Source organism: Narcine bancroftii, chromosome 3 (assembly GCF_036971445.1).
Source record: "Narcine bancroftii isolate sNarBan1 chromosome 3, sNarBan1.hap1, whole genome shotgun sequence".
Taxonomy (NCBI): domain Eukaryota; kingdom Metazoa; phylum Chordata; class Chondrichthyes; order Torpediniformes; family Narcinidae; genus Narcine; species Narcine bancroftii.
The window spans coordinates 2,408,143-2,433,626 of NC_091471.1; the positions used below are offsets into that span (position 1 = coordinate 2,408,143).

The following is a 25,484-nucleotide window of genomic DNA, read 5'->3' on the forward strand; positions in this document are numbered from 1 at the left end:
GCATAAAGAAATTTCCCCTCATGGTTCCCCTTATAATTTTCCCCCTTCAATCTTAAACCATGCCCTCTAGTTTGAATCTCCCCCACTCTTAATTGAAAAAGCCCATCCATGTTTACTCTGTCTGTCCCTTTTAAAATCTTAAATACCTCTATCAAGTCCCCTCTCAATCTTCTACGCTCCAGAGAAAAAAGCCCCAGTCTGCACAACCTTTCCCTGTAACTCAAACCGTGAAATCCTGTCAACCTTCTCGTGAACCTTCTCTGCACTCTCTCTATTTTGTTTATATCTTTCCTATAATTTGGTGACCAAAACTGTCCACAGTACTCCAAATTTGGCCTCACCAAAGCCTTGTACAATTTCATCATAACCTCCCTACTCTTGAATTCAATACTCCGATTTATGAAGGCCAACATTCCAAATGCCTTCTTCACCACACCATCTACCTGAGTATCAGCCTTGAGGGTACTATTTACCATAACTCCTAAATCCCTTTGTTGCTCTGCACTCCTCAATAGCCTACCATTTAATGCATATGACCTATTTAGATTTGCCTTTCCAAAATGTAACACCTCACACTTATCTGTATTAAATTCCATCAGCCATTTCTCCTTTGGCACTACCCCCGTGACCAGTGACATCCTAAATATCTCTGTTAATGGCCCCACTATCTGTCCACAAGCCTCCCTGAGTGTCCTTGGGAATATTTTGTCCAGTCCCGGAGATTTATCCACCTTTATCTTTTGCAACACAGCCATCACTACCTCCTCGGTTATCCTTATATGCTTCATGGCCTCCCCACTATTTTTCTTTACTTCAACTGGTTCAATATTTTTTTCCCTAGTGAATACCGAGGCAAAGAAATCATTCAAAATTTCCCCCATTTCCTCAGACTTCTCACTCAGCCTACCCTCGCTATCTACAAGGGGTCCAATTTTATCCCTCACTAATCTTTTACTTTTAATGTACCTATAGAAACCCTTCGGATTTATTTTTACTCTGTCTGCCAAAGCCTCTTCGTGCCTTTTTTTGGCCTTTCTAATTTATTTTATAAGATTCCTTCTACACTCCTTGTAGTCCTCCTTCAAACTCTCAGCTCCCTGCTCTTTATACCTCTTGTACACCTCCCTTTTTCTCCTAACCAAATTTCCAATATTCCTCGAAAACCAAGCCTCCCTATGACTTCCAGTCTTTCCTTTGATCCTCACTGGGACATATCTACTCTGTGCCCTCAAAATTTCTTTTTTGAATATCCTCCATTTTTCATTAACATCCTTACCTGAAAATATCCTGTCCCACTCAATACTCCCCAAATCCCTTCTTATTCCTTTGAAATTTGCTCTTTTCCAATCCAGAACCTCAACTTTAGGCCCCTCCTTGCTCTTCCTTAAAACTACCCGAAAACTAACAGAGTTATGATCACTAGACCCAATTGGTTCTCCAACATTAATGTCCGCTACCTGACCTAGCTCGTTTCCTAACAGGAGACCTAGTATTGCACTGTCTCGAGTCGGTTCTTCTACTAATTGATTCAGAAAACAATCTTGAACACATTTAACGAACTCCAGCCCATCCAGCCCTCTAACTGTATGGGTATCCCAATCAATGTGAGGGAAGTTAAAATCTCCCATGATCACTACCCTATGATTCTCACACATATACGTTATCTCCCTACAAATTTGTTCCTCTAATTTTCTTGGCCCATTTGGTGGTCTGTAATACACCCCTATTAGCACCCTCATGCCTCCTTCACCCCTCAATTCCACCCAAACAGACTCACTGGACGATCCCTCCAGACCATCCTGCCACCTCACGGCAGTAATGTCCTCCTTAACAAGCAGAGCAACTCCTCCCCCTTTTTTTACCCCCTGCTCTATCACATCTAAAACAAATGTATCCTGGAATATTAAGTTGCCAGTCCTGCCCCTCCTGTAGCCAGGTCTCACTAATTGCCACAATATCATGACCCCAAGTATCTGTCCATGCTCTAAGCTCATCTACCTTGTTCACGATGCTTCTTGCATTAAAATATATGCATTTCAGAGAAAGACCCTCACATACATTCTCTTTTCTACCTTCTACCTTAATCTCCATCCTACCTTTGTTATCGTTATTTTTCCTATCTAGGTGGCCATGCTCCCTTGACACTGCTCTCGCACTCTGTTCCCCACCCCCCTGCCAAACTAGTTTAAACCTTCCCTATCAGCAGTGCTTGCTGTCTGAAAGAAAATAAGGGTGGATTAATCACCAGGGCCTGAAAATATATTCCCTCGGACCTTGAGAGTGTAGAAACTGAAGGGGCTCTGTCAGAAATATTTAAAATGTCTTTGACCACAGGTTAGGTGCTGGACAATTGGAGGGGAACTCACTTTGTTCTGTTGTTTAAAAAAAGGATCCAAAAGTAATCCTGGAACTTATAGCCCAGTGAGCCTGACGTTTATCGGAAGGTGTTTGAAGACATCAGATATACAATTATTTGAATAGTCAGGGACTGATTAGGGAAAGTCAACATGGCTTTGTGTGTGATTGGTTGTGTTCATCCAGTCTTGTAGAGAAGATGTTCTAGGATGTTGCCTGGTTTTCAGGAACTGAGTTACAGGGAAAGGTTAAACAGGTTAGGACTTTATTCCCTGGGGTGTAGAAGAATGAGGGGAGATTTGATAGAGGTGTTTAAAATTATGAGGGGGCAGACAGAGTAAATGTAGGTCAGCTTTTCCCACTGAGGGCAGTGAGATACAAACCAGAGGACATGAGTTAAGGATGAAAGGGGAAATGTTTAGAGGGAACTTCTTCACTCAGAGAGAGGTGGGGGTGTGTGATGAGCCGTCAGCTGAAGTAGTGAACGCGGGCTCAATTTTAACATTGAAGATTTGGATAGGTCCATGGATGGGAGGGGTATCGAGGGCTGTGGTCTGGGTGCCAGTTAGTGGGACTAGGCAGAAAAATAGTTCAACTCAGACGAGGAGGACCCTGTTTCTGTGCTGTCATGTTCAACAGAGAGTTGTTAATTCGGCCAGTCCTATTATTCGGTCAGTCTCCACTCCAACAAGGATGTCTACAAGAGGCAGCATCTTAAGAAAGCAGCCTCCATCCTCAAGGACCCCACCACCACCCAGGCCATGCCCTCTTCACTCTGCTAACATCACGAAGGAGGTACAAGAGCCCGAAGACAAGCACCCAGCAGATCATGGACAATGAACCACAGACACAAACTCACTTTCTCTAACTTTTGCACCAAGTTATTCATTTTTAAAATGTTATTTATAGCAATATTTGCACTGTAATTCTGCCACAAAACAACAAATGTCGTGGCCTGTTCCTGACAATGAATTTGGATTCTGAGGAAAGAGGTGTAGGGGCCACAAGACTGGCAGCACCAGGTTCAGGAACAGCTGCTCCCCCTCCACCATCAACGACAAACTCACTCAGGGACTCGGTTAACAACTCAGACTTGTGCACTTTATTACTTACTGAATATTTATCTTTCTTCCTTTGTTTACATTCTCTCTTTTGAATATAGATCTTTACCTTGAATACATTTCACAGTTACTGATAAATAGAAATCCGGCCTGGAAAGGGTTATGTGTCATGCCTGTTCTCTAATAATAAATCAGGACTTTATGTTCAAGTGCTTTGAAACTCCACAAAACTTTGGTCGGACTACACTTGGAATATGGTGTTCTGTTCTGGTCACCTCGTTACAGGAAGGATGCAGATTTGCATAGATTTACCAGATACCACCAGACACATCTTCACTTCTCCTCCTAAGTCTGCCTTCCATGGGGACCACTCCCTCTGTGACCCCCTCCCCTTCCCACCAACCGTCCCCTGTGGCCTCTGGAGATGCTCCACTTGCACCCACCCCTCCTCCCTCACCAACATTCAAGGCCCCAAACAGTCCTTCCATGTAAAGCGACACTTCACTTGTGAATCTGCAGGGTTCGTCCGCTACATTCGGTTGTGGTCTCCTCGACATTGGAGGCCACCCCCCCACCCCCCCCCCCCACTTTCCACCAGGTGGTTAATTCAGCCATCTGCCTGTCACTCACACCTTGACGAAGGGCTCAGGCCCAAAATGTCGTTAATATATCTTCACCTCCTGTAGATGCTGTGGGACCTGCCGAGTTCTTCCAGCAGCTGTCTTTTTACTACAATCACGGCGTCTGCAGACTTTCGCATTTCATTCCTTTACCAGGACATTGCCTGGATTGGAGCATGTGTCATATGAAACAAGGTTGACCAAGCTTGTCTCTCTGGAGCGTAGGATAAGAGGGGACTTAATAGAGGTCTATACAATTATGAGAGGCATAGATAGGGTGGACGGCCAGCGCCTGTTTCCCAAGGCAACAATAGCAAACAGAAGACATCTATTTAACATGAAGGAAGGACAATTTCAGGGAGACATCAGGGGTATGCGTTTATATAAAAAAAGTTCTGGGGATCTGGAGCAGTGCTGGAGACTGGTACATTAGGGGCATTTAAGACACCCTTAAGCACATCAATGTAAGAAAAAGTGGGTTATGGGTGGAGGGAGATTTTTGTGGAGTAATTTGAGGTGAGCACAGCATTGTGGGATGAAGGGCCTGTACTGTAATGTTTCACGTCCAAGAACAGTTTGACAAGAGGCAGCCTACTGCTGATTGGAAAGTAAGGGTCCTCGACTGATCCCCGGGGGATAAGAAGTAACAGAGAGGTCCTGAAGGACAGGGAGTGCAGACAGTTAGGACAGTTAATAAGGTCTATGGGTTCATTAATAGGGAGGTTGAATTCAGGAGTCGAGAGCTCATGTGGCAACGCTACAAATCTCTGGTGAGACCCCACTTGGAAAATGGTCTTCAGTTCTGGTCACCTCGTTACAGGAAGAATGTGGAAGCTATGGAGAGGGGGCAGAGGATATTCACCTGGATGTTGCCTAGATTGGAGAACATGTCTTATGAGGCAAGGTGAGCAGAGCTAAGACTTTTCTCTTTGGAGCGTAAAAGGATGAGAGGAGACTTGAGAGGTCTACAAGATTATGAGAGGCATGGAGTGGGTGGACAGTCAGGGCCTGTTTCCCAGGGCAGGATCAGCAAACACCAGAGGATGTGTGTACAAAGTGAAGGGAGGGAAGTTTAGGGGAGACGTCAGGGATCATTTTTTTAATTTTTTTTTAAAACACACATAGAGTGGTGGAGGCCTGGAATGCATTGCCAGGGATGGTGGTGGAGGCTGGAACATTAGGAATGGTTAAGAGACTCTGAAGACAGGCACATGGATGGAAGAAAATATAGAGTTATTGAGTGGGGAGGGTTTAGTAATTTTTTTAAGGAATATATGGGATGGTCCTTGTACCTTTTCTCTTGGTGCCTGCCACATTGACCACCACCAGTGGGCTGATATCGCCTCAAACCGTGCATCTTGGCGCCTCACAGTTTGGCGGGCAGCAACCTCCTTTGAAGAAGACCGCAGAGCCCACCTCACTGACACAAGGCAAAGGAGGAAAAACCCAACACCCAACCCCAACCAACCAAATTTCCCCTGCAGCCGCTGCAACCGTGTCTGCCTGTCCCGCATCGGACTTGTCAGCCACAAAAGAGCCTGCAGCTGACGTGGACATTTACCCCCTCCATAAATCTTCGTCCGCGAAGCCAAGCCAAAGAAGAAGATATGGGATGGTACCAAATGGAGGGCCAAAGGGCATGTACTGTGCTGTAGCGTACTATACTGGAACCCTGGAGCAACACTTCAGTGCTGGAGAAACTCAGCAGATCCAACAGCATCCGTTGAAGACAATAGATAGTCGACGTTTTGGAATTTCCATAGCAACCAGTCTCTCTTTCCTTGTCTCTCCATCCCCGTCTCTCCCTTTCTTATCACGGAGCTAGCAACAAGCGGCCAATGGGATCCCTGCATTCCAACTCTCTGCTTCCTGCCAGTCAGCTGACACTCCCCACACTAGTTGTTTTTCCTGTTGGACTACGAGCTCTTGTCTTGTTTAAGTAACCTCACAAGCAGCTCCTTGTCAAAGGCTTTCTGAAAATCCAAACACCCACATCTTCTCCCTTACCTAGCTGCTGGTCACCTCCTCAAAGAATTTGAGCAGGAGGAGGAGTCACGTGATGGAGTAGTGGCCGGTAGCGTAAAACCAGCCCTCTTCAGAAAAGAAGAAAAAAGAAAATACAAAGTTCAATAATTACAAAATATAAGAAATAAAAGATAAAGTTGCAGAAGAGAAAGAAAATGGCACCTAAGAAGGAAAAAGTAAAAACAATGGGAAAAAGGAAAGACACCGGAAATTAAAGCAGAAGGCCTTACCTGCACGAAAGAACAGGGAGCCATGGTGGCGAAGAGCGCCCAATCTCAGAGGTTGGTGTCAGCCCTGCGGAGTCGCGACCCCCCCCCCCCCACCCCCACGACCACTGCACTGCAAAAATGGCTAACAAAAGTGCTCAGCTGAGGAGCGGGCAACCACAGCGCGACCAGCTGAGGGATGCCCGACACCAGGGCTCTCAGCTGGAAGAAGAGGAAAGTGGCAGGAGAGGGAGTTAAAGGAAAGAGCAGCAGCAGGAGGCCCAACAGATGAGTAGCCCAGAAGAAGGACCAACAGCAAGAGGCCAAGCAAGAAGAGGCCCAGCAAAGTGAGACAAGCAACTCATCAGGAAAGTCAGTAGAGACACAGATACAAGGAAGAGAAGACGACGACACAAACACAGGTACAGACACAAAAGAGGAAGAAGAAGACCTAGATCTTCACACAGAGATAGAAGGTAAAAGAGATGGACAGTATATTGATAAAGCTTTTTTTCCCCCCAAGAACAAATGAGATTACTAAAAGAATGGTTGTCATTAGAATTTAGTGGAATTGCAAGAAAAATGAAAAGAACAGAAGATAAAATGCAAAGATTAGAACTAGTCATGACAGAAATAGGGAAAAGAGTAGAAAATGTGGAAGAACGAGAAATGGCTGTAGAAATGGAAGTGAACGACTTAAGAGGAAAATTGGAAGAAAGTGAATTAAAGAGACACAAGAGTTGTTATCTCAGAAAATTGATATGTTGGAAAATTATAGTAGGCGAAACATCATCAAAATAGTGGGCCTGAAGGAGGGTGAAGAAGGCACAGATATGAAGGAATTTATAAAAGGATGGATCCCAAAGGTCCTGGGAACGACAGAAATGTAGGAAGGAATGGAAATAGAAAGGGCACACGGAGCACTAGCCCCGAAACCACAGGCGCATCAAAAACCAAGATCCATCTTAGTAAAATTTTTGGGATATACAAGAGAAAATATACTGGAGCGGGCAAGGAATAAAGTTAGAGAAGATAATAAACCATTGGAATACAAGGGTCAAAAAATATTTTTTTACCCAGACACAAGTTACCATTGGAATACAAGGGTCAAAAAATATTTTTTTACCCAGACACAAGTTTTGAACTCTTGAAGAAGAGGAAGGTGTTTAATACAGCGAAAATGATTTTATGGAAAAAAGGTTATAAATTCATGTTAAGACATCCAGCCCTGCTTAAAATATTTATCCCCGGGGAACAAAACAGACTGTTCTCGGATCCGAAGGAAGTACAAGAATTTGCAGAATGTTTGCAGGACAGAAGGAGAGATGAAGAGTTGTAACAAGAATGAAGAATGGCAATAAAGTATATATAAAGATATAAAGACAATGTATATGTAAAGAACTAAAGAGGGAAAAGAAAAGGGAAGGAATTAAGTAAGGGGAAAAAAAGGAAGAACTTTGTCATATGTCTAAAAAAAAGTGTTTTCGGGGGGGGAAATAACCGTCACTGCGAAATCAGTTGATGCTTGCAAGCGGGATCGCAATCCAAATGGAAAGGGGAGTTGTGGTTGCCCAGCAAGGGATAAGGGGCAACTCAGGGGGGGGGGGTATTTGGGGTTAATGTAATATTGGATGTGGGAGTTGTTGGAGTATTTTACCCAATAGAGATTAATGAGAACTTTAAGGCATTTTATGATCAATTATACCAAACTGAGAACGAGGGGAAATATGATAAAATAGAAGAGTTTTCAGCTAAAACTGAACTGCCGAAATTGCAAGAAAAGGAACAAACTGATAAAACCATTTGAAATAGAGGAAGTACAGGATACATTAAAAAAGGTGCCGAACAATAAAACACCTGGAGAGGATGGATTCCCATTAGAATTCTATAAAACATTTAAAGAATTATTAATTCTTCCTCTCCTGGAAGTAATGAACCAGAGAAAAGAAACAAAACTTGTCAGATTCGTGTAAGACAGTGATAATTACAGTAATACCAAAGACGGGGAAGGATCCATTAACACCAGCATCATATGGGCCAATATCTCGACTTAACTCAGACTATAAGATAATAGCGAAATTATTAGCAAACAGACTGTGAACCAAAAATAGTAAAACAAGATCAAACTGGATTTATTAAGAAAAGATTAACAGTGGATAATGTCTGTAAATTTATTATTCCAATTCATGCAGTTCAAGGAAATAAGAAGCCAACAGCAGTGGCTGTTGCTTTAGATGCAGAAAAAGCCTTTGACAGAGTAGAATGGAATTATTTATTCAAAGTATTACAGAGGTTCAATCTACCAAAAAAATATATTAATTGGATTAAAGCATTATATAATGGACCACTGGCGAAGGTTACAGTAAATGGATATGTATTGAACCAATTTAAATTAAGTAGGTCAACTAGACAGGGATGTCCATTGTCTCCCTCACTCAAAACCATTGGCAGAACTGAGAATAACAGAAAATAAAATAAAAGGGAAAAAAATAAAGGAGAAGGAGTATAAAATCAGTTTATTTACAGATGACATTAGAGTATACTTAACAGAACCAGAAATATCAATAAAAGAATTACATAAGAAATTGAAGGAATATGGAGAAATATTGGGGTTCAAGATCAACGCAAATAAAAAAAGAAGCGATGCAAATGAGTAACGTGGATTATACAGAATTTAAAAAAGAATCACCATTTAAATGGCACAAATTTCTCACTCCTCCATAAGCTCATCCTTAACCATCAACTGCAACACATTCCCAACACAGACTTCCTCCTACGCCCCCCCCGCCCCCCCTCCCCCCGCTCGCACACCCTCCCCCCCCTCCCCGCCCCTCCCCGCCCCCCCTCCCCGCCCCCCCCTCCCCGCCCCCCCCCTCCCCGCCCCCCCCCCTCCCCGCCCCCCCCCTCCCCGCCCCCCCCCTCCCCGCCCCCCCCCTCCCCGCCCCCCCCCTCCCCGCCCCCCCCCGCCCCGCCCCCCCCCCGCCCCCGCCCCCCCCCGCCCCGCCCCCCCCCACCTCTCTCACTCCCCCCACCTCTCTCACTCCCCCCACCTCTCTCACTCCCCCCACCTCTCTCACTCCCCCACCTCTCTCACTCCCCCCACCTCTCTCACTCCCCCCACCTCTCTCACTCCCCCCACCTCTCTCACTCCCCCCATCTCTCTCACTCCCCCATCTCTCTCACTCCCCCCATCTCTCTCACTCCCCCCATCTCTCTCACTCCCCCCATCTCTCTCACTCCCCCCATCTCTCTCACTCCCCCCATCTCTCTCACTCCCCCCATCTCTCTCACTCCCCCCATCTCTCTCACTCCTCCCATCTCTCTCACTCCCCCCATCACTCTCACTCATCCCCCCATCTCTCTCACTCCCCCCATCTCTCTCACTCCCCCATCTCTCTCACTCCCCCCATCTCTCTCACTCCCCCCATCTCCTCACTCCCCCATCTCTCTCACTCCCCCATCTCTCTCACTCCCCCATCTCTCTCACTCCCCCCATCTCTCTCACTCCCCCCATCTCTCTCACTCCCCCCATCTCTCTCACTCCCCCATCTCTCTCACTCCCCCCATCTCTCTCACTCCCCCCATCTCTCTCACTCCCCCCATCTCACTCATCACCCCCATCTCTCTCACTCCCCCCATCTCTCTCACTCCCCCATCTCTCTCACTCCCCCCCCATCTCTCCTCACTCTCCCCCCATCTCTCTCACTCCCCCCATCTCTCTCACTCCCCCCATCTCTCTCACTCCCCCCATCTCTCTCACTCCCCCCATCTCTCTCACTCCCCCCATCTCTCTCACTCCCCCATCTCTCTCACTCTCCCCCCATCTCTCTCACATCCCCCCATCTCTCTCACTCCCCCCATCTCTCTCACTCCCCCCCATCTCTCTCACTCCCCCCATCTCTCTCACTCCCCCCATCTCTCTCACTCCCCCCCATCTCTCTCACTCCCCCCATCTCTCTCACTCCCCCCCATCTCTCACTCCCCCCATCTCTCTCACTCCCCCCCATCTCTCTCACTCCCCCCCCATCTCTCTCACTCCCCCCCATCTCTCTCACTCCCCCCATCTCTCTCACTCCCCCCCATCTCTCTCACTCCCCCCCATCTCTCTCACTCCCCCCCCATCTCTCTCACTCCCCCCCCATCTCTCTCACTCCCCCCCATCTCTCTCCCCCCCTCCCCATCTCTCTCCCCCCCCTCCCATCTCTCTCCCCCCCCTCCCATATCTCTCCCCCCCTCCCCATCTCTCTCCCCCCCTCCCCATCTCTCTCCCCCCCTCCCATCTCTCTCCCCCCCTCCCCATCTCTCTCCCCCCCTCCCCATCTCTCCCCCCCCCCCATCTCTCTCCCCCCCCTCCCCATCTCTCTCCCCCCCCTCCCCATCTCTCTCCCCCCCTCCCCATCTCTCTCCCCCCCTCCCATCTCTCTCCCCCCCCTCCCCATCTCTCTCCCCCCCCCCATCTCTCTCCCCCCCTCCCCATCTCTCTCCCCCCCTCCCATCTCTCTCCCCCCCCTCCCCATCTCTCTCCCCCCTCCCCATCTCTCTCCCCCTCCCATCTCTCTCCCCCCCCTCCCCATCTCTCACCCCCCCTCCCCATCTCTCTCCCCCCCTCCCCCATCTCTCTCCCCCCCCTCCCATCTCTCTCCCCCCCTCCCCATCTCTCTCCCCCCCTCCCCATCTCTCTCTCCCCCCCCTCCCCATCTCTCTCTCCCCCCCTCCCCATCTCTCTCTCCCCCCCTCCCCATCTCTCTCCCCCCCCTCCCCATCTCTCTCCCCCCCCTCCCCATCTCTCTCCCCCCCCTCCCCATCTCTCTCCCCCCCTCCCCACTCTCTCCCCCCCTCCCCACTCTCTCCCCCCCCTCCCCATCTCTCTCCCCCCCCTCCCCATCTCTCTCCCCCCCCTCCCCATCTCTCTCCCCCCCCTCCCCATCTCTCTCCCCCCCTCCCCATCTCTCTCCCCCCCTCCCCATCTCTCTCCCCCCCTCCCCATCTCTCTCCCCCCCTCCCCATCTCTCTCTCCCCCCCCTCCCCATCTCTCTCTCCCCCCCTCCCCATCTCTCTCTCCCCCCCTCCACACCTCTCTCTCCCCCCCTCCCCATCTCTCTCTCCCCCTCCCCATCTCTCTCTCCCCCCCTCCCCATCTCTCTCTCCCCCCTCCCCATCTCTCTCTCCCCCCTCCATATCCCTCTCTCGCCCCCTCCCCATCTCTCTCCCCCCCCCCTTCCCCATCTCTCTCTCTCCCCCCTCCACACCTCTCCCCCCCTCCATCCACCCCGTGTCCCTACCTGTGTTGGCTCCGGTGACGATCGCCGTCTTGCCGGTGAGATCCACGTTGCACTGAGACGGTCTCCACCAGCCCCTCTGCTGCAGCCGGACCAACAGATATAGGAGGGCTGCCAGCAGCGGCCAGACGGGGTGGGAGGCGAGGGCAAGGAGCTGACCACCCAGCTCAGACACCTGCATGGTCCTGCTGGGAAGTGGCTCTGTACTGTCAGCCATGGGTGTTCATGTAGAGAGTCCCAGCCCAGTTTCCCGCCTTTAAAGGGGCAGCGCTCGGATTCCCAGCCTCCCCCTCCCCTCCACGACTCCCTCCACGACTCCCTCCCCTCCACGACTCCCTCCCTCCACGACACCCTCCCTCCACGACTCCCTCCCTCCACGACACCCTCCCTCCACGACTCCCTCCCTCCACGACTCCCTCCCTCCACGACACCCTCCCTCCACGACTCCCTCCCTCCACGACTCCCTCCCTCCACGACTGCCTCCCTCCACGACTCCCTCCCTCCACGACACCCTCCCTCCACGACTCCCTCCCTCCACGACTCCCTCCCTCCACGACTCCCTCCCTCCACGACTCCCTCCCTCCATGACTCCCTCCCCTCCACGACTCCCTCCCTCCACGACTCCCACCCTCCCTCCACGACTCGCTCCCTCCCTCCACGACTCCCTCCCTCCACGACTCCCTCCCTCCATGACTCCCTCCCCTCCACGACTCCCTCCCCTCCACGACTCCCTCCCTCCACGACTCCCTCCCTCCACGACTCCCTCCCCTCCACGACTCCCTCCCTCCACGACTCCCACCCTCCCTCCACGACTCACTCCCTCCCTCCACGACTCCCTCCCTCCACGACTCCCTCCCTCCACGACTCCCTCCCTCCACGACACCCTCCCTCCACGACTCCCTCCCTCCACGACTCCCTCCCTCCACGACACCCTCCCTCCACGACTCCCTCCCTCCACGACTCCCTCCCTCCACGACTCCCTCCCTCCACGACTCCCTCCCTCCACGACTCCCTCCCTCCACGATTCCCTCCCTCCACGACTCCCTCCCTCCATGACTCCCTCCCCTCCACGACTCCCTCCCTCCACGACTCCCACCCTCCCTCCACGACTCGCTCCCTCCCTCCACGACTCCCTCCCTCCACGACTCCCTCCCTCCACGACTCCCTCCCTCCACGACTCCCTCCCTCCACGACTCCCTCCCTCCACGACACCCTCCCTCCACGACTCCCTCCCTCCACGACACCCTCCCTCCACGACTCCCTCCCTCCACGACTCCCTCCCTCCACGACTCCCTCCCTCCACGACTCCCTCCCTCCACGACTCCCTCCCTCCACGACTCCCTCCCTCCACGACACCCTCCCTCCACGACTCCCTCCCTCCACGACTCCCTCCCTCCACGACTCCCTCCCTCCACGACTCCCTCCCTCCATGACTCCCTCCCCTCCACGACTCCCTCCCTCCACGACTCCCACCCTCCCTCCACGACTCGCTCCCTCCCTCCACGACTCCCTCCCTCCACGACTCCCTCCCTCCATGACTCCCTCCCCTCCACGACTCCCTCCCCTCCACGACTCCCTCCCTCCACGACTCCCTCCCTCCACGACTCCCTCCCCTCCACGACTCCCTCCCTCCACGACTCCCACCCTCCCTCCACGACTCACTCCCTCCCTCCACGACTCCCTCCCTCCACGACTCCCTCCCTCCACGACTCCCTCCCTCCACGACACCCTCCCTCCACGACTCCCTCCCTCCACGACACCCTCCCTCCACGACTCCCTCCCTCCACGACTCCCTCCCTCCACGACTCCCTCCCTCCACGACTCCCTCCCTCCACGACACCCTCCCTCCACGACTCCCTCCCTCCACGACTCCCTCCCTCCACGACTCCCTCCCTCCACGACTCCCTCCCTCCACGACTCCCTCCCTCCACGACTCCCTCCCTCCACGACTCCCTCCCTCCATGACTCCCTCCCCTCCACGACTCCCTCCCTCCACGACTCCCACCCTCCCTCCACGACTCGCTCCCTCCCTCCACGACTCCCTCCCTCCACGACTCCCTCCCTCCACGACTCCCTCCCTCCATGACTCCCTCCCCTCCACGACTCCCTCCCCTCCACGACTCCCTCCCTCCACGACTCCCTCCCTCCACGACTCCCTCCCTCCACGACTCCCTCCCCTCCACGACTCCCTCCCTCCACGACTCCCACCCTCCCTCCATGACTCGCTCCCTCCCTCCACGACTCCCTCCCTCCACGACTCCCTCCCTCCACGACTCCCTCCCTCCACGACACCCTCCCTCCACGACTCCCTCCCTCCACGACACCCTCCCTCCACGACTCCCACCCTCCACGACTCCCTCCCTCCACGACACCCTCCCTCCACGACTCCCTCCCTCCACGACTCCCTCCCTCCACGACTCCCTCCCTCCACGACTCCCTCCCTCCATGACTCCCTCCCCTCCACGACTCCCTCCCTCCACGACTCCCACCCTCCCTCCACGACTCGCTCCCTCCCTCCACGACTCCCTCCCTCCACGACTCCCTCCCTCCACGACTCCCTCCCTCCATGACCCTCCCCTCCACGACTCCCTCCCCTCCACGACTCCCTCCCTCCACGACTCCCTCCCTCCACGACTCCCTCCCCTCCACGACTCCCTCCCTCCACGACTCCCACCCTCCCTCCACGACTCGCTCCCTCCCTCCACGACTCCCTCCCTCCACGACTCCCTCCCTCCACGACTCCCTCCCTCCATGACACCCTCCCTCCACGACTCCCTCCCTCCACGACTCCCTCCCTCCACGACACCCTCCCTCCACGACTCCCTCCCTCCACGACACCCTCCCTCCACGACTCCCTCCCTCCACGACTCCCTCCCTCCACGACTCCCTCCCTCCACGACTCCCTCCCCTCCACGACTCCCTCCCTCCACGACTCCCACCCTCCCTCCACGACTCGCTCCCTCCCTCCACGACTCCCTCCCTCCACGACACCCTCCCTCCACGACTCCCTCCCTCCACGACACGCTCCCTCCACGACTCCCTCCCTCCACGACTCCCTCCCTCCACGACACCCTCCCTCCACGACTCCCTCCCTCCACGACACCCTCCCTCCACGACTCCCTCCCTCCACGACTCCCTCCCTCCACGACTCCCTCCCTCCACGACACCCTCCCTCCACGACTCCCTCCCTCCACGACTCCCTCCCTCCACGACTCCCTCCCTCCACGACTCCCTCCCTCCACGACTCCCTCCCTCCATGACTCCCTCCCTCCATGACTCCCTCCCCTCCACGACTCCCTCCCTCCACGACTCCCACCCTCCCTCCACGACTCGCTCCCTCCCTCCACGACTCCCTCCCTCCACGACTCCCTCCCTCCACGACTCCCTCCCTCCATGACTCCCTCCCCTCCACGACTCCCTCCCCTCCACGACTCCCTCCCTCCACGACTCCCTCCCTCCACGACTCCCTCCCCTCCACGACTCCCTCCCTCCACGACTCCCACCCTCCCTCCACGACTCGCTCCCTCCCTCCACGACTCCCTCCCTCCACGACTCCCTCCCTCCACGACTCCCTCCCTCCACGACACCCTCCCTCCACGACTCCCTCCCTCCACGACTCCCTCCCTCCACGACACCCTCCCTCCACGACTCCCTCCCTCCACGACACCCTCCCTCCACGACTCCCTCCCTCCACGACTCCCTCCCTCCACGACTCCCTCCCTCCACGACTCCCTCCCTCCACGACTCCCTCCCCTCCACGACTCCCTCCCTCCACGACTCCCACCCTCCCTCCACGACTCGCTCCCTCCCTCCACGACTCCCTCCCTCCACGACTCCCTCCCTCCACGACTCCCTCCCTCCACGACACCCTCACTCCACGACTCCCTCCCTCCACGACTCCCTCCCTCCACGACACCCTCCCTCCACGACTCCCTCCCTCCACGACACCCTCCCTCCACGACTCCCTCCCTCCACGACTCCCTCCCTCCACGACACCCTCCCTCCACGACTCCCTCCCTCCACGACTCCCTCCCTCCACGACACCCTCCCTCCACGACTCCCTCCCTCCACGACTCCCTCCCTCCACGACACACTCCCTCCATGACTCCCTCCCTCCACGACACCCTCCCTCCATGACTCCCTCCCTCCACGACTCCCTCCCTCCACGACTCCCTCCCTCGATGACTCCCTCCCTCCATGACTCCCTCCCCTCCACGACTCCCTCCCTCCACGACTCCCACCCTCCCTCCACGACTCGCTCCCTCCCTCCACGACTCCCTCCCTCCACGACTCCCTCCCTCCACGACTCCCTCCCTCCACGACTCCCTCCCTCCATGACTCCCTCCCCTCCACGACTCCCTCCCTCCACGACTCCCTCCCTCCACGACTCCCTCCCTCCACGACTCCCTCCCTCCACGACTCCCTCCCTCCACGACTCCCTCCCTCCATGACTCCCTCCCCTCCACGACTCCCTCCCCTCCACGACTCCCTCCCTCCACGACTCCCTCCCTCCACGACTCCCTCCCCTCCACGACTCCCTCCCTCCACGACTCCCACCCTCCCTCCACGACTCACTCCCTCCCTCCACGACTCCCTCCCTCCACAACTCCCTCCCTCCACGACTCCCTCCCTCCACGACACCCTCCCTCCACGACTCCCTCCCTCCACGACACCCTCCCTCCACGACTCCCTCCCTCCACGACTCCCTCCCTCCACGACACCCTCCCTCCACGACACCCTCCCTCCACGACTCCCTCCCTCCACGACTCCCTCCCTCCACGACTCCCTCCCTCCACGACTCCCTCCCTCCACGACTCCCTCCCTCCACGACTCCCTCCCTCCATGACTCCCTCCCCTCCACGACTCCCTCCCTCCACAACTCCCACCCTCCCTCCACGACTCGCTCCCTCCCTCCACGACTCCCTCCCTCCACGACTCCCTCCCTCCACGACTCCCTCCCTCCATGACTCCCTCCCCTCCACGACTCCCTCCCCTCCACGACTCCCTCCCTCCACAACTCCCTCCCTCCACGACTCCCTCCCCTCCACGACTCCCTCCCTCCACGACTCCCACCCTCCCTCCACGACTCGCTCCCTCCCTCCACGACTCCCTCCCTCCACGACTCCCTCCCTCCACGACTCCCTCCCTCCACGACACCCTCCCTCCACGACTCCCTCCCTCCACGACACCCTCCCTCCACGACTCCCTCCCTCCACGACTCCCTCCCTCCACGACACCCTCCCTCCACGACTCCCTCCCTCCATGACTCCCTCCCTCCACGACTCCCTCCCTCCACGACTCCCTCCCTCCACGACTCCCACCCTCCCTCCACGACTCGCTCCCTCCACGACTCCCTCCCTCCACGACTCCCTCCCTCCATGACCCTCCCCTCCACGACTCCCTCCCCTCCACGACTCCCTCCCTCCACGACTCCCTCCCTCCACGACTCCCTACCCTCCACGACTCCCTCCCTCCACGACTCCCACCCTCCCTCCACGACTCGCTCCCTCCCTCCACGACTCCCTCCCTCCACGACTCCCTCCCTCCACGACTCCCTCCCTCCATGACACCCTCCCTCCACGACTCCCTCCCTCCACGACTCCCTCCCTCCACGACACCCTCCCTCCACGACTCCCTCCCTCCACGACACCCTCCCTCCACGACTCCCTCCCTCCACGACACCCTCCCTCCACGACTCCCTCCCTCCACGACTCCCTCCCTCCACGACACCCTCCCTCCACGACACCCTCCCTCCACGACTCCCTCCCTCCACGACTCCCTCCCTCCACGACTCCCTCCCTCCACGACTCCCTCCCTCCACGACTCCCTCCCTCCATGACTCCCTCCCCTCCACGACTCCCTCCCTCCACAACTCCCACCCTCCCTCCACGACTCGCTCCCTCCCTCCACGACTCCCTCCCTCCACGACTCCCTCCCTCCACGACTCCCTCCCTCCATGACTCCCTCCCCTCCACGACTCCCTCCCCTCCACGACTCCCTCCCTCCACGACTCCCTCCCTCCACGACTCCCTCCCCTCCACGACTCCCTCCCTCCACGACTCCCACCCTCCCTCCACGACTCGCTCCCTCCCTCCACGACTCCCTCCCTCCACGACTCCCTCCCTCCACGACTCCCACCCTCCCTCCACGACTCCCTCCCTCCACGACTCCCTCCCTCCACGACACCCTCCCTCCACGACTCCCTCCCTCCACGACACCCTCCCTCCACGACTCCCTCCCTCCACGACTCCCTCCCTCCACGACACCCTCCCTCCACGACTCCCTCCCTCCACGACTCCCTCCCTCCACGACTCCCTCCCTCCACGACTCCCTCCCTCCATGACTCCCTCCCCTCCACGACTCCCTCCCTCCACGACACCCTCCCTCCGCGACTCCCTCCCCTCCGCGACTCCCTCCCTCCACGACTCCCTCCCTCCCTCCACGACACCCTCCCTCCACGACTCCCTACCTCCACGACTCCCTCCCTCCACGACTCCCTCCCTCCACGACTCCCACCCTCCACAACTCCCTCCCTCCCCCCACGACTCACTCCCTCCATGACTCCCTCCCTCCACGATTCCCTCCCCTCCACGACTCCCTCCATCCACGACTCCCTCCCTCCCTCCACGACTCGCTCCCTCCCTCCACGACTCCCTCCCCTCCCTCCACGACTCCCTCCCCTCCCTCCACGATTCCCTCCCTCCACGACTCCCTCCCTCCACGACTCCCTCCCTCCACGACTCCCTCCCCTCCATGACTCCCTCCCTCCACGACTCCCTCCCTCCATGACTCCCTCCCTCCACGACTCCCTCCCCTCCACGACTCCTTCCTCCACGACTCCCTCCCTCCCTCCACGACTCCCTCCCTCCCTCAACGACTCGCTCCCTCCCTCCACGACTCGCTCCCTCCCTCCACGACTCCCTCCCCTCCCTCCACGACTCCCACCCCTCCCTCCACGACTCCCTCCCTCCACGACTCCCTCCCTCCACGATTCCCTCCCCTCCACGACTCCCTCCCCTCCACGACTCCCTCCCTCCACGACTCCCTCGCTCCCTCCACGGCTCCCTCCCTCCACGACTCCCTCCCTCCACGACTACCTCCCCTCCACGACTCCCTCCCTCCACGACTCCCTCCCTCCCTCCACGACTCCCTCCCTCCCTCCACGACTCGCTCCCTCCCTCCACGACTCCCTCCCCTCCCTCCACGACTCCCTCCCCTCCCTCCACGACTCCCTCCCTCCACGATATCTCCCTCCACGACTCCCTCCCTCCACGACTCCCTCCCCTCCACGACTCCCTCCCTCCACGACTCCCTTCCTCCCTCCACGACTCCCTCCCTCCACGACTCCCTCCCTCCACGACTCCCTCCCTCCACGACTCCCTCCCTCCACGACTCCCTCCCTCCACGACACCCTCCCTCCACGACACCCTCCCTCCACGACTCCCTCCCTCCACGACTCCCTCCCTCCACGACTCCCTCCCTCCACGACTCCCTCCCTCCACGACTCCCTCCCTCCACGACTCCCTCCCTCCATGACTCCCTCCCCTCCACGACTCCCTCCCTCCACAACTCCCACCCTCCCTCCACGACTCGCTCCCTCCCTCCACGACTCCCTCCCTCCACGACTCCCTCCCTCCACGACTCCCTCCCTCCATGACTCCCTCCCCTCCACGACTCCCTCCCCTCCACGACTCCCTCCCTCCACAACTCCCTCCCTCCACGACTCCCTCCCCTCCACGACTCCCTCCCTCCATGACTCCCACCCTCCCTCCACGACTCGCTCCCTCCCTCCACGACTCCCTCCCTCCACGACTCCCTCCCTCCACGACTCCCTCCCTCCACGACACCCTCCCTCCACGACTCCCTCCCTCCACGACACCCTCCCTCCACGACTCCCTCCCTCCACGACTCCCTCCCTCCACGACACCCTCCCTCCACGACTCCCTCCCTCCACGACTCCCTCCCTCCACGACTCCCTCCCTCCACGACTCCCTCCCTCCACGACTCCCTCCCTCCATGACTCCCTCCCCTCCACGACTCCCTCCCTCCACGACTCCCACCCTCCCTCCACGACTCGCTCCCTCCACGACTCCCTCCCTCCACGACTCCCTCCCTCCATGACCCTCCCCTCCACGACTCCCTCCCCTCCACGACTCCCTCCCTCCACGACTCCCTCCCTCCACGACTCCCTCCCCTCCACGACTCCCTCCCTCCACGACTCCCACCCTCCCTCCACGACTCGCTCCCTCCCTCCACGACTCCCTCCCTCCACGACTCCCTCCCTCCACGACTCCCTCCCTCCATGACACCCTCCCTCCACGACTCCCTCCCTCCACGACTCCCTCCCTCCACGACACCCTCCCTCCACGACTCGCTCCCTCCACGACTCCCTCCCTCCACGACTCCCTCCCTCCACGACACCCTCCCTCCACGACTCCCTCCCTCCACGACTCCCTCCCTCCACGACACCCTCCCTCCACGACACCCTCCCTCCACGACTCCCTCCCTCCACGACTCCCTCCCTCCACGACTCCCTCCCTCCACGACTCCCTCCCTCCACGACTCCCTCCCTCCATGACTCCCTCCCCTCCACGACTCCCTCCCTCCACAACTCCCACCCTCCCTCCACGACTCGCTCCCTCCCTCCACGACTCCCTCCCTCCACGACTCCCTCCCTCCACGACTCCCTCCCTCCACGACTCCCTCCCTCCACGACTCCCTCCCCTCCACGACTCCCTCCCTCCACGACTCCCTCCCTCCACGACTCCCTCCCTCCACGACTCCCTCCCCTCCACGACTCCCTCCCTCCACGACTCCCACCCTCCCTCCACGACTCGCTCCCTCCCTCCACGACTCCCTCCCTCCACGACTCCCTCCCTCCACGACTCCCTCCCTCCACGACACCCTCCCTCCACGACTCCCTCCCTCCACGACACCCTCCCTCCACGACTCCCTCCCTCCACGACTCCCTCCCTCCACGACACCCTCCCTCCACGACTCCCTCCCTCCATGACTCCCTCCCTCCACGACTCCCTCCCTCCACGACTCCCTCCCTCCACACCTCCCTCCCTCCATGACTCCCTCCCCTCCACGACTCCCTCCCTCCACGACACCCTCCCTCCGCGACTCCCTCCCCTCCGCGACTCCCTCCCTCCACGACTCCCTCCCTCCCTCCACGACACCCTCCCTCCACGACTCCCTACCTCCACGACTCCCTCCCTCCACGACTCCCTCCCTCCACGACTCCCACCCTCCACAACTCCCTCCCTCCCTCCACGACTCACTCCCTCCATGACTCCCTCCCTCCACGATTCCCTCCCCTCCACGACTCCCTCCATCCACGACTCCCTCCCTCCCTCCACGACCCCCTCCCTCCCTCCACGACTCCCTCCCCTCCCTCCACGACTCCCTCCCCTCCCTCCACGATTCCCTCCCTCCACGACTCCCTCCCTCCACGACTCCCTCCCTCCACGACTCCCTCCCCTCCATGACTCCCTCCCTCCACGACTCCCTCCCTCCATGACTCCCTCCCTCCACGACTCCCTCCCCTCCACGACTCCTTCCTCCACGACTCCCTCCCTCCCTCCACGACTCCCTCCCTCCCTCAACGACTCGCTCCCTCCCTCCACGACTCGCTCCCTCCCTCCACGACTCCCTCCCCTCCCTCCACGACTCCCACCCCTCCCTCCACGACTCCCTCCCTCCACGACTCCCTCCCTCCACGATTCCCTCCCCTCCACGACTCCCTCCCCTCCACGACTCCCTCCCTCCACGACTCCCTCGCTCCCTCCACGGCTCCCTCCCTCCACGACTCCCTCCCTCCACGACTCCCTCCCCTCCACGACTCCCTCCCTCCACGACTCCCTCCCTCCCTCCACGACTCCCTCCCTCCCTCCACGACTCGCTCCCTCCCTCCACGACTCCCTCCCCTCCCTCCACGACTCCCTCCCCTCCCTCCACGACTCCCTCCCTCCACGATATCTCCCTCCACGACTCCCTCCCTCCACGACTCCCTCCCCTCCTAGACTCCCTCCCTCCACGACTCCCTCCCTCCCTCCACGACTCCCTCCCTCCACGACTCCCTCCCTCCACGACTCCCTCCCTCCACGACTCCCTCCCCTCCACGACTCCCTCCCTCCACGACTCCCTCCCTCCCTCCACGACTCGCTCCCTCCCTCCACGACTCCCTCCCTCCCTCCACGACTCGCTCCCTCCCTCCACGACTCGCTCCCTCCCTCCACGACTCCCTCCCCTCCCTCCACGACACCCTCCCCTCCCTCCACGACTCCCTCCCCTCCACGACTCCCTCCCTCCACGACTCCCTCCCTCCACGACTCCCTCCCTCCACGACTCCCTCCCCTCCACGACTCCCTCCCTCCCTCCACGTCTCGCTCCCTCCCTCCACGACTCCCTCCCTCCCTCCACGACTCGCTCCCTCCCTCCACGACTCCCTCCCTCCCCTCCACGACTCCCTCCCTCCACGACTCCCTCCCTCCACGACTCCCTCCCTCCACGACTCCCTCCCTCCACGACTCCCTCCCTCCACGACTCCCTCCCTCCACGACTCCCTCCCCTCCACGACTCCCTCCATCCACGACTCCCTCCCTCCCTCCACGACTCGCTCCCTCCCTCCACGACTCCCTCCCCTCCCTCCACGACTCCCTCCCCTCCCTCCACGATTCCCTCCCTCCACGACTCCCTCCCTCCACGACTCCCTCCCTCCATGACTCCCTCCCCTCCATGACTCCCTCCCTCCACGACTCCCTCCCTCCACGACTCCCTCCCTCCACGACTCCCTCCCCTCCACGACTCCTTCCTCCACGACTCCCTCCCTCCCTCCACGACTCCCTCCCTCCCTCCACGACTCGCTCCCTCCCTCCACGACTCGCTCCCTCCCTCCACGACTCCCTCCCCTCCCTCCACGACTCCCACCCCTCCCTCCACGACTCCCTCCCTCCACGACTCCCTCTCTCCACGACTCCCTCCCCTCCACGACTCCCTCCCCTCCACGACTCCCTCCCCTCCACGACTCCCTCCCTCCACGACTCCCTCCCTCACTCCACGGCTCCCTCCCTCCACGACTCCCTCCCTCCACGACTCCCTCCCCTCCACGACTCCTTCCCTCCACGACTCCCTCCCTCCACGACTCCCTCCCTCCCTCCACGACTCGCTCCCTCCCTCCACGACTCCCTCCCCTCCCTCCACGACTCCCTCCCTCCACGACTCCCTCTCTCCACGACTCCCTCCCCTCCACGACTCCCTCCCCTCCACGACTCCCTCCCTCCACGACTCCCTCCCTCCCTCCACGGCTCCCTCCCTCCACGACTCCCTCCCTCCACGACTCCCTCCCCTCCACGACTCCTTCCCTCCACGACTCCCTCCCTCCCTCCACGACTCCCTCCCTCCCTCCACGACTCGCTCCCTCCCTCCACGACTCCCTCCCCTCCCTCCACGACGCCCTCCCCTCCCTCCACGACTCCCTCCCTCCACGACTCCCTCCCTCCACGACTCCCTCCCTCCACGACTCCCTCCCTCCACGACTCCCTCCCTCCACAACTCCCTCCCTCCCTCCACGACTCCCTCCCTCCCTCCACGACTCCCTCCCTCCACGACTCCCTCCCTCCACGACGCCCTCCCTCCACGACACCCTCCCTCCACGACTCCCTCCCTCCATGACTCCCTCCCTCCACGACTCCCTCCCTCCACGACTCCCTCCCTCCACGACTCCCTCCCTCCACGACTCCCTCCCTCCACGACTCCCTCCCTCCACGACTCCCTCCCTCCCTCCACGACTCGCTCCCTCCCTCCACGACTCCCTCCCCTCCCTCCACGACTCCCTCCCTCCACGACTCCCTCTCTCCACGACTCCCTCCCCTCCACGACTCCCTCCCCTCCACGACTCCCTCCCCTCCACGACTCCCTCCCTCCACGACTCCCTCCCTCCCTCCACGGCTCCCTCCCTCCACGACTCCCTCCCTCCACGACTCCCTCCCCTCCACGACTCCTTCCCTCCACGACTCCCTCCCTCCCTCCACGACTCCCTCCCTCCCTCCACGACTCGCTCCCTCCCTCCACGACTCCCTCCCTCCACAACTCCCTCCCTCCCTCCACGACTCCCTCCCTCCCTCCACGACTCCCTCCCTCCACGACTCCCTCCCTCCACGACGCCCTCCCTCCACGACACCCTCCCTCCACGACTCCCTCCCTCCATGACTCCCTCCCTCCACGACTCCCTCCCTCCACGACTCCCTCCCTCCACGACTCCCTCCCTCCACGACTCCCTCCCTCCACGACTCCCTCCCTCCACGACTCCCTCTCCTCCACGACTCCCTCCCTCCCTCCACGACTCGCTCCCTCCCTCCACGACTCCCTCCCTCCCTCCACGACTCCCTCCCTCCCTCCACGACTCGCTCCCTCCCTCCACGACTCCCTCCCCTCCCTCCACGACGCCCTCCCTCCACGACGCCCTCCCTCCACGACGCCCTCCCTCCACGACTCCCTCCCTCCACGACTCCCTCCCTCCACGACTCCCTCCCTCCCTCCACGACTCCCTCCCTCCCTCCACGACTCGCTACCTCCCTCCACGACTCCCTCCCCTCCCTCCACGACTCCCTCCCTCCACGACTCCCTCCCTCCACGACTCCCTCCCTCCACGACTACCTCCCTCCACGACTCCCTCCCTCCACGACTCCCTCCCTCCACGACTCCCTCCCTCCACGACTCCCTCCCTCCACGACTCCCTCCCTCCACGACTCCCTCCATCCACGACTCCCTCCCTCCACGACTCCCTCCCTCCACGACACCCTCCCTCCACGACTCCCTCCCTCCACGACTCCCTCCCTCCACGACACCCTCCCTCCACGACTCCCTCCCTCCACGACTCCCTCCCTCCACGACTCCCTCCCTCCACGACTCCCACCCTCCACGACACCCTCCCTCCACGACTCCCTCCCTCCACGACTCCCTCCCTCCACGACTCCCTCCCTCCACGACTCCCTCCCTCCATGACTCCCTCCCCTCCACGACTCCCTCCCTCCACGACTCCCACCCTCCCTCCACGACTCGCTCCCTCCCTCCACGACTCCCTCCCTCCACGACTCCCTCCCTCCATGACTCCCTCCCCTCCACGACTCCCTCCCCTCCACGACTCCCTCCCTCCACGACTCCCTCCCTCCACGACTCCCTCCCCTCCACGACTCCCTCCCTCCACGACTCCCACCCTCCCTCCACGACTCACTCCCTCCCTCCACGACTCCCTCCCTCCACGACTCCCTCCCTCCACGACTCCCTCCCTCCACGACACCCTCCCTCCACGACTCCCTCCCTCCACGACACCCTCCCTCCACGACTCACTCCCTCCACGACTCCCTCCCTCCACGACACCCTCCCTCCACGACTCCCTCCCTCCACGACTCCCTCCCTCCACGACTCCCTCCCTCAACGACTCCCTCCCTCCACGACTCCCTCCCTCCATGACTCCCTCCCCTCCACGACTCCCTCCCTCCACGACTCCCACCCTCCCTCCACGACTCGCTCCCTCCCTCCACGACTCCCTCCCTCCACGACTCCCACCCTCCACGACTCCCTCCCTCCATGACTCCCTCCCCTCCACGACTCCCTCCCCTCCACGACTCCCTCCCTCCACGACTCCCTCCCTCCACGACTCCCTCCCCTCCACGACTCCCTCCCTCCACGACTCCCACCCTCCCTCCACGACTTCCACCCTCCCTCCACGACTCCCTCCCTCCACGACTCCCTCCCTCCACGACTCCCTCCCTCCACGACACCCTCCCTCCACGACTCCCTCCCTCCACGACACCCTCCCTCCACGACTCCCTCCCTCCACGACTCCCTCCCTCCACGACACCCTCCCTCCACGACTCCCTCCCTCCACGACTCCCTCCCTCCACGACTCCCTCCCTCCACGACTCCCTCCCT

The 25,484-nt window shown here is 59.4% G+C and overlaps 1 protein-coding gene across 4 annotated transcripts in view; it reads right to left on the minus strand.

The window, feature by feature from the left end:
• Positions 1 to 11,788, minus strand: part of idh3b (isocitrate dehydrogenase (NAD(+)) 3 non-catalytic subunit beta) — a 105,701-nt gene extending 93,913 nt beyond the window's left edge. For 2 of the 4 annotated variants that reach the window (XM_069923364.1, XM_069923363.1), the window contains exon 1: positions 11,550 to 11,787. In XM_069923364.1, the coding sequence (XP_069779465.1) occupies positions 11,550 to 11,763 (214 nt within the window). In that variant the 5' untranslated portion in view covers positions 11,764 to 11,787. Of the gene's footprint in view, positions 1 to 11,549 lie in introns of all 4 variants that reach the window. The other 2 variants (XM_069923365.1, XM_069923369.1) reach the window with 2 other exon arrangements.
• Between the last annotated feature and the right edge of the window lie 13,696 nt (positions 11,789 to 25,484).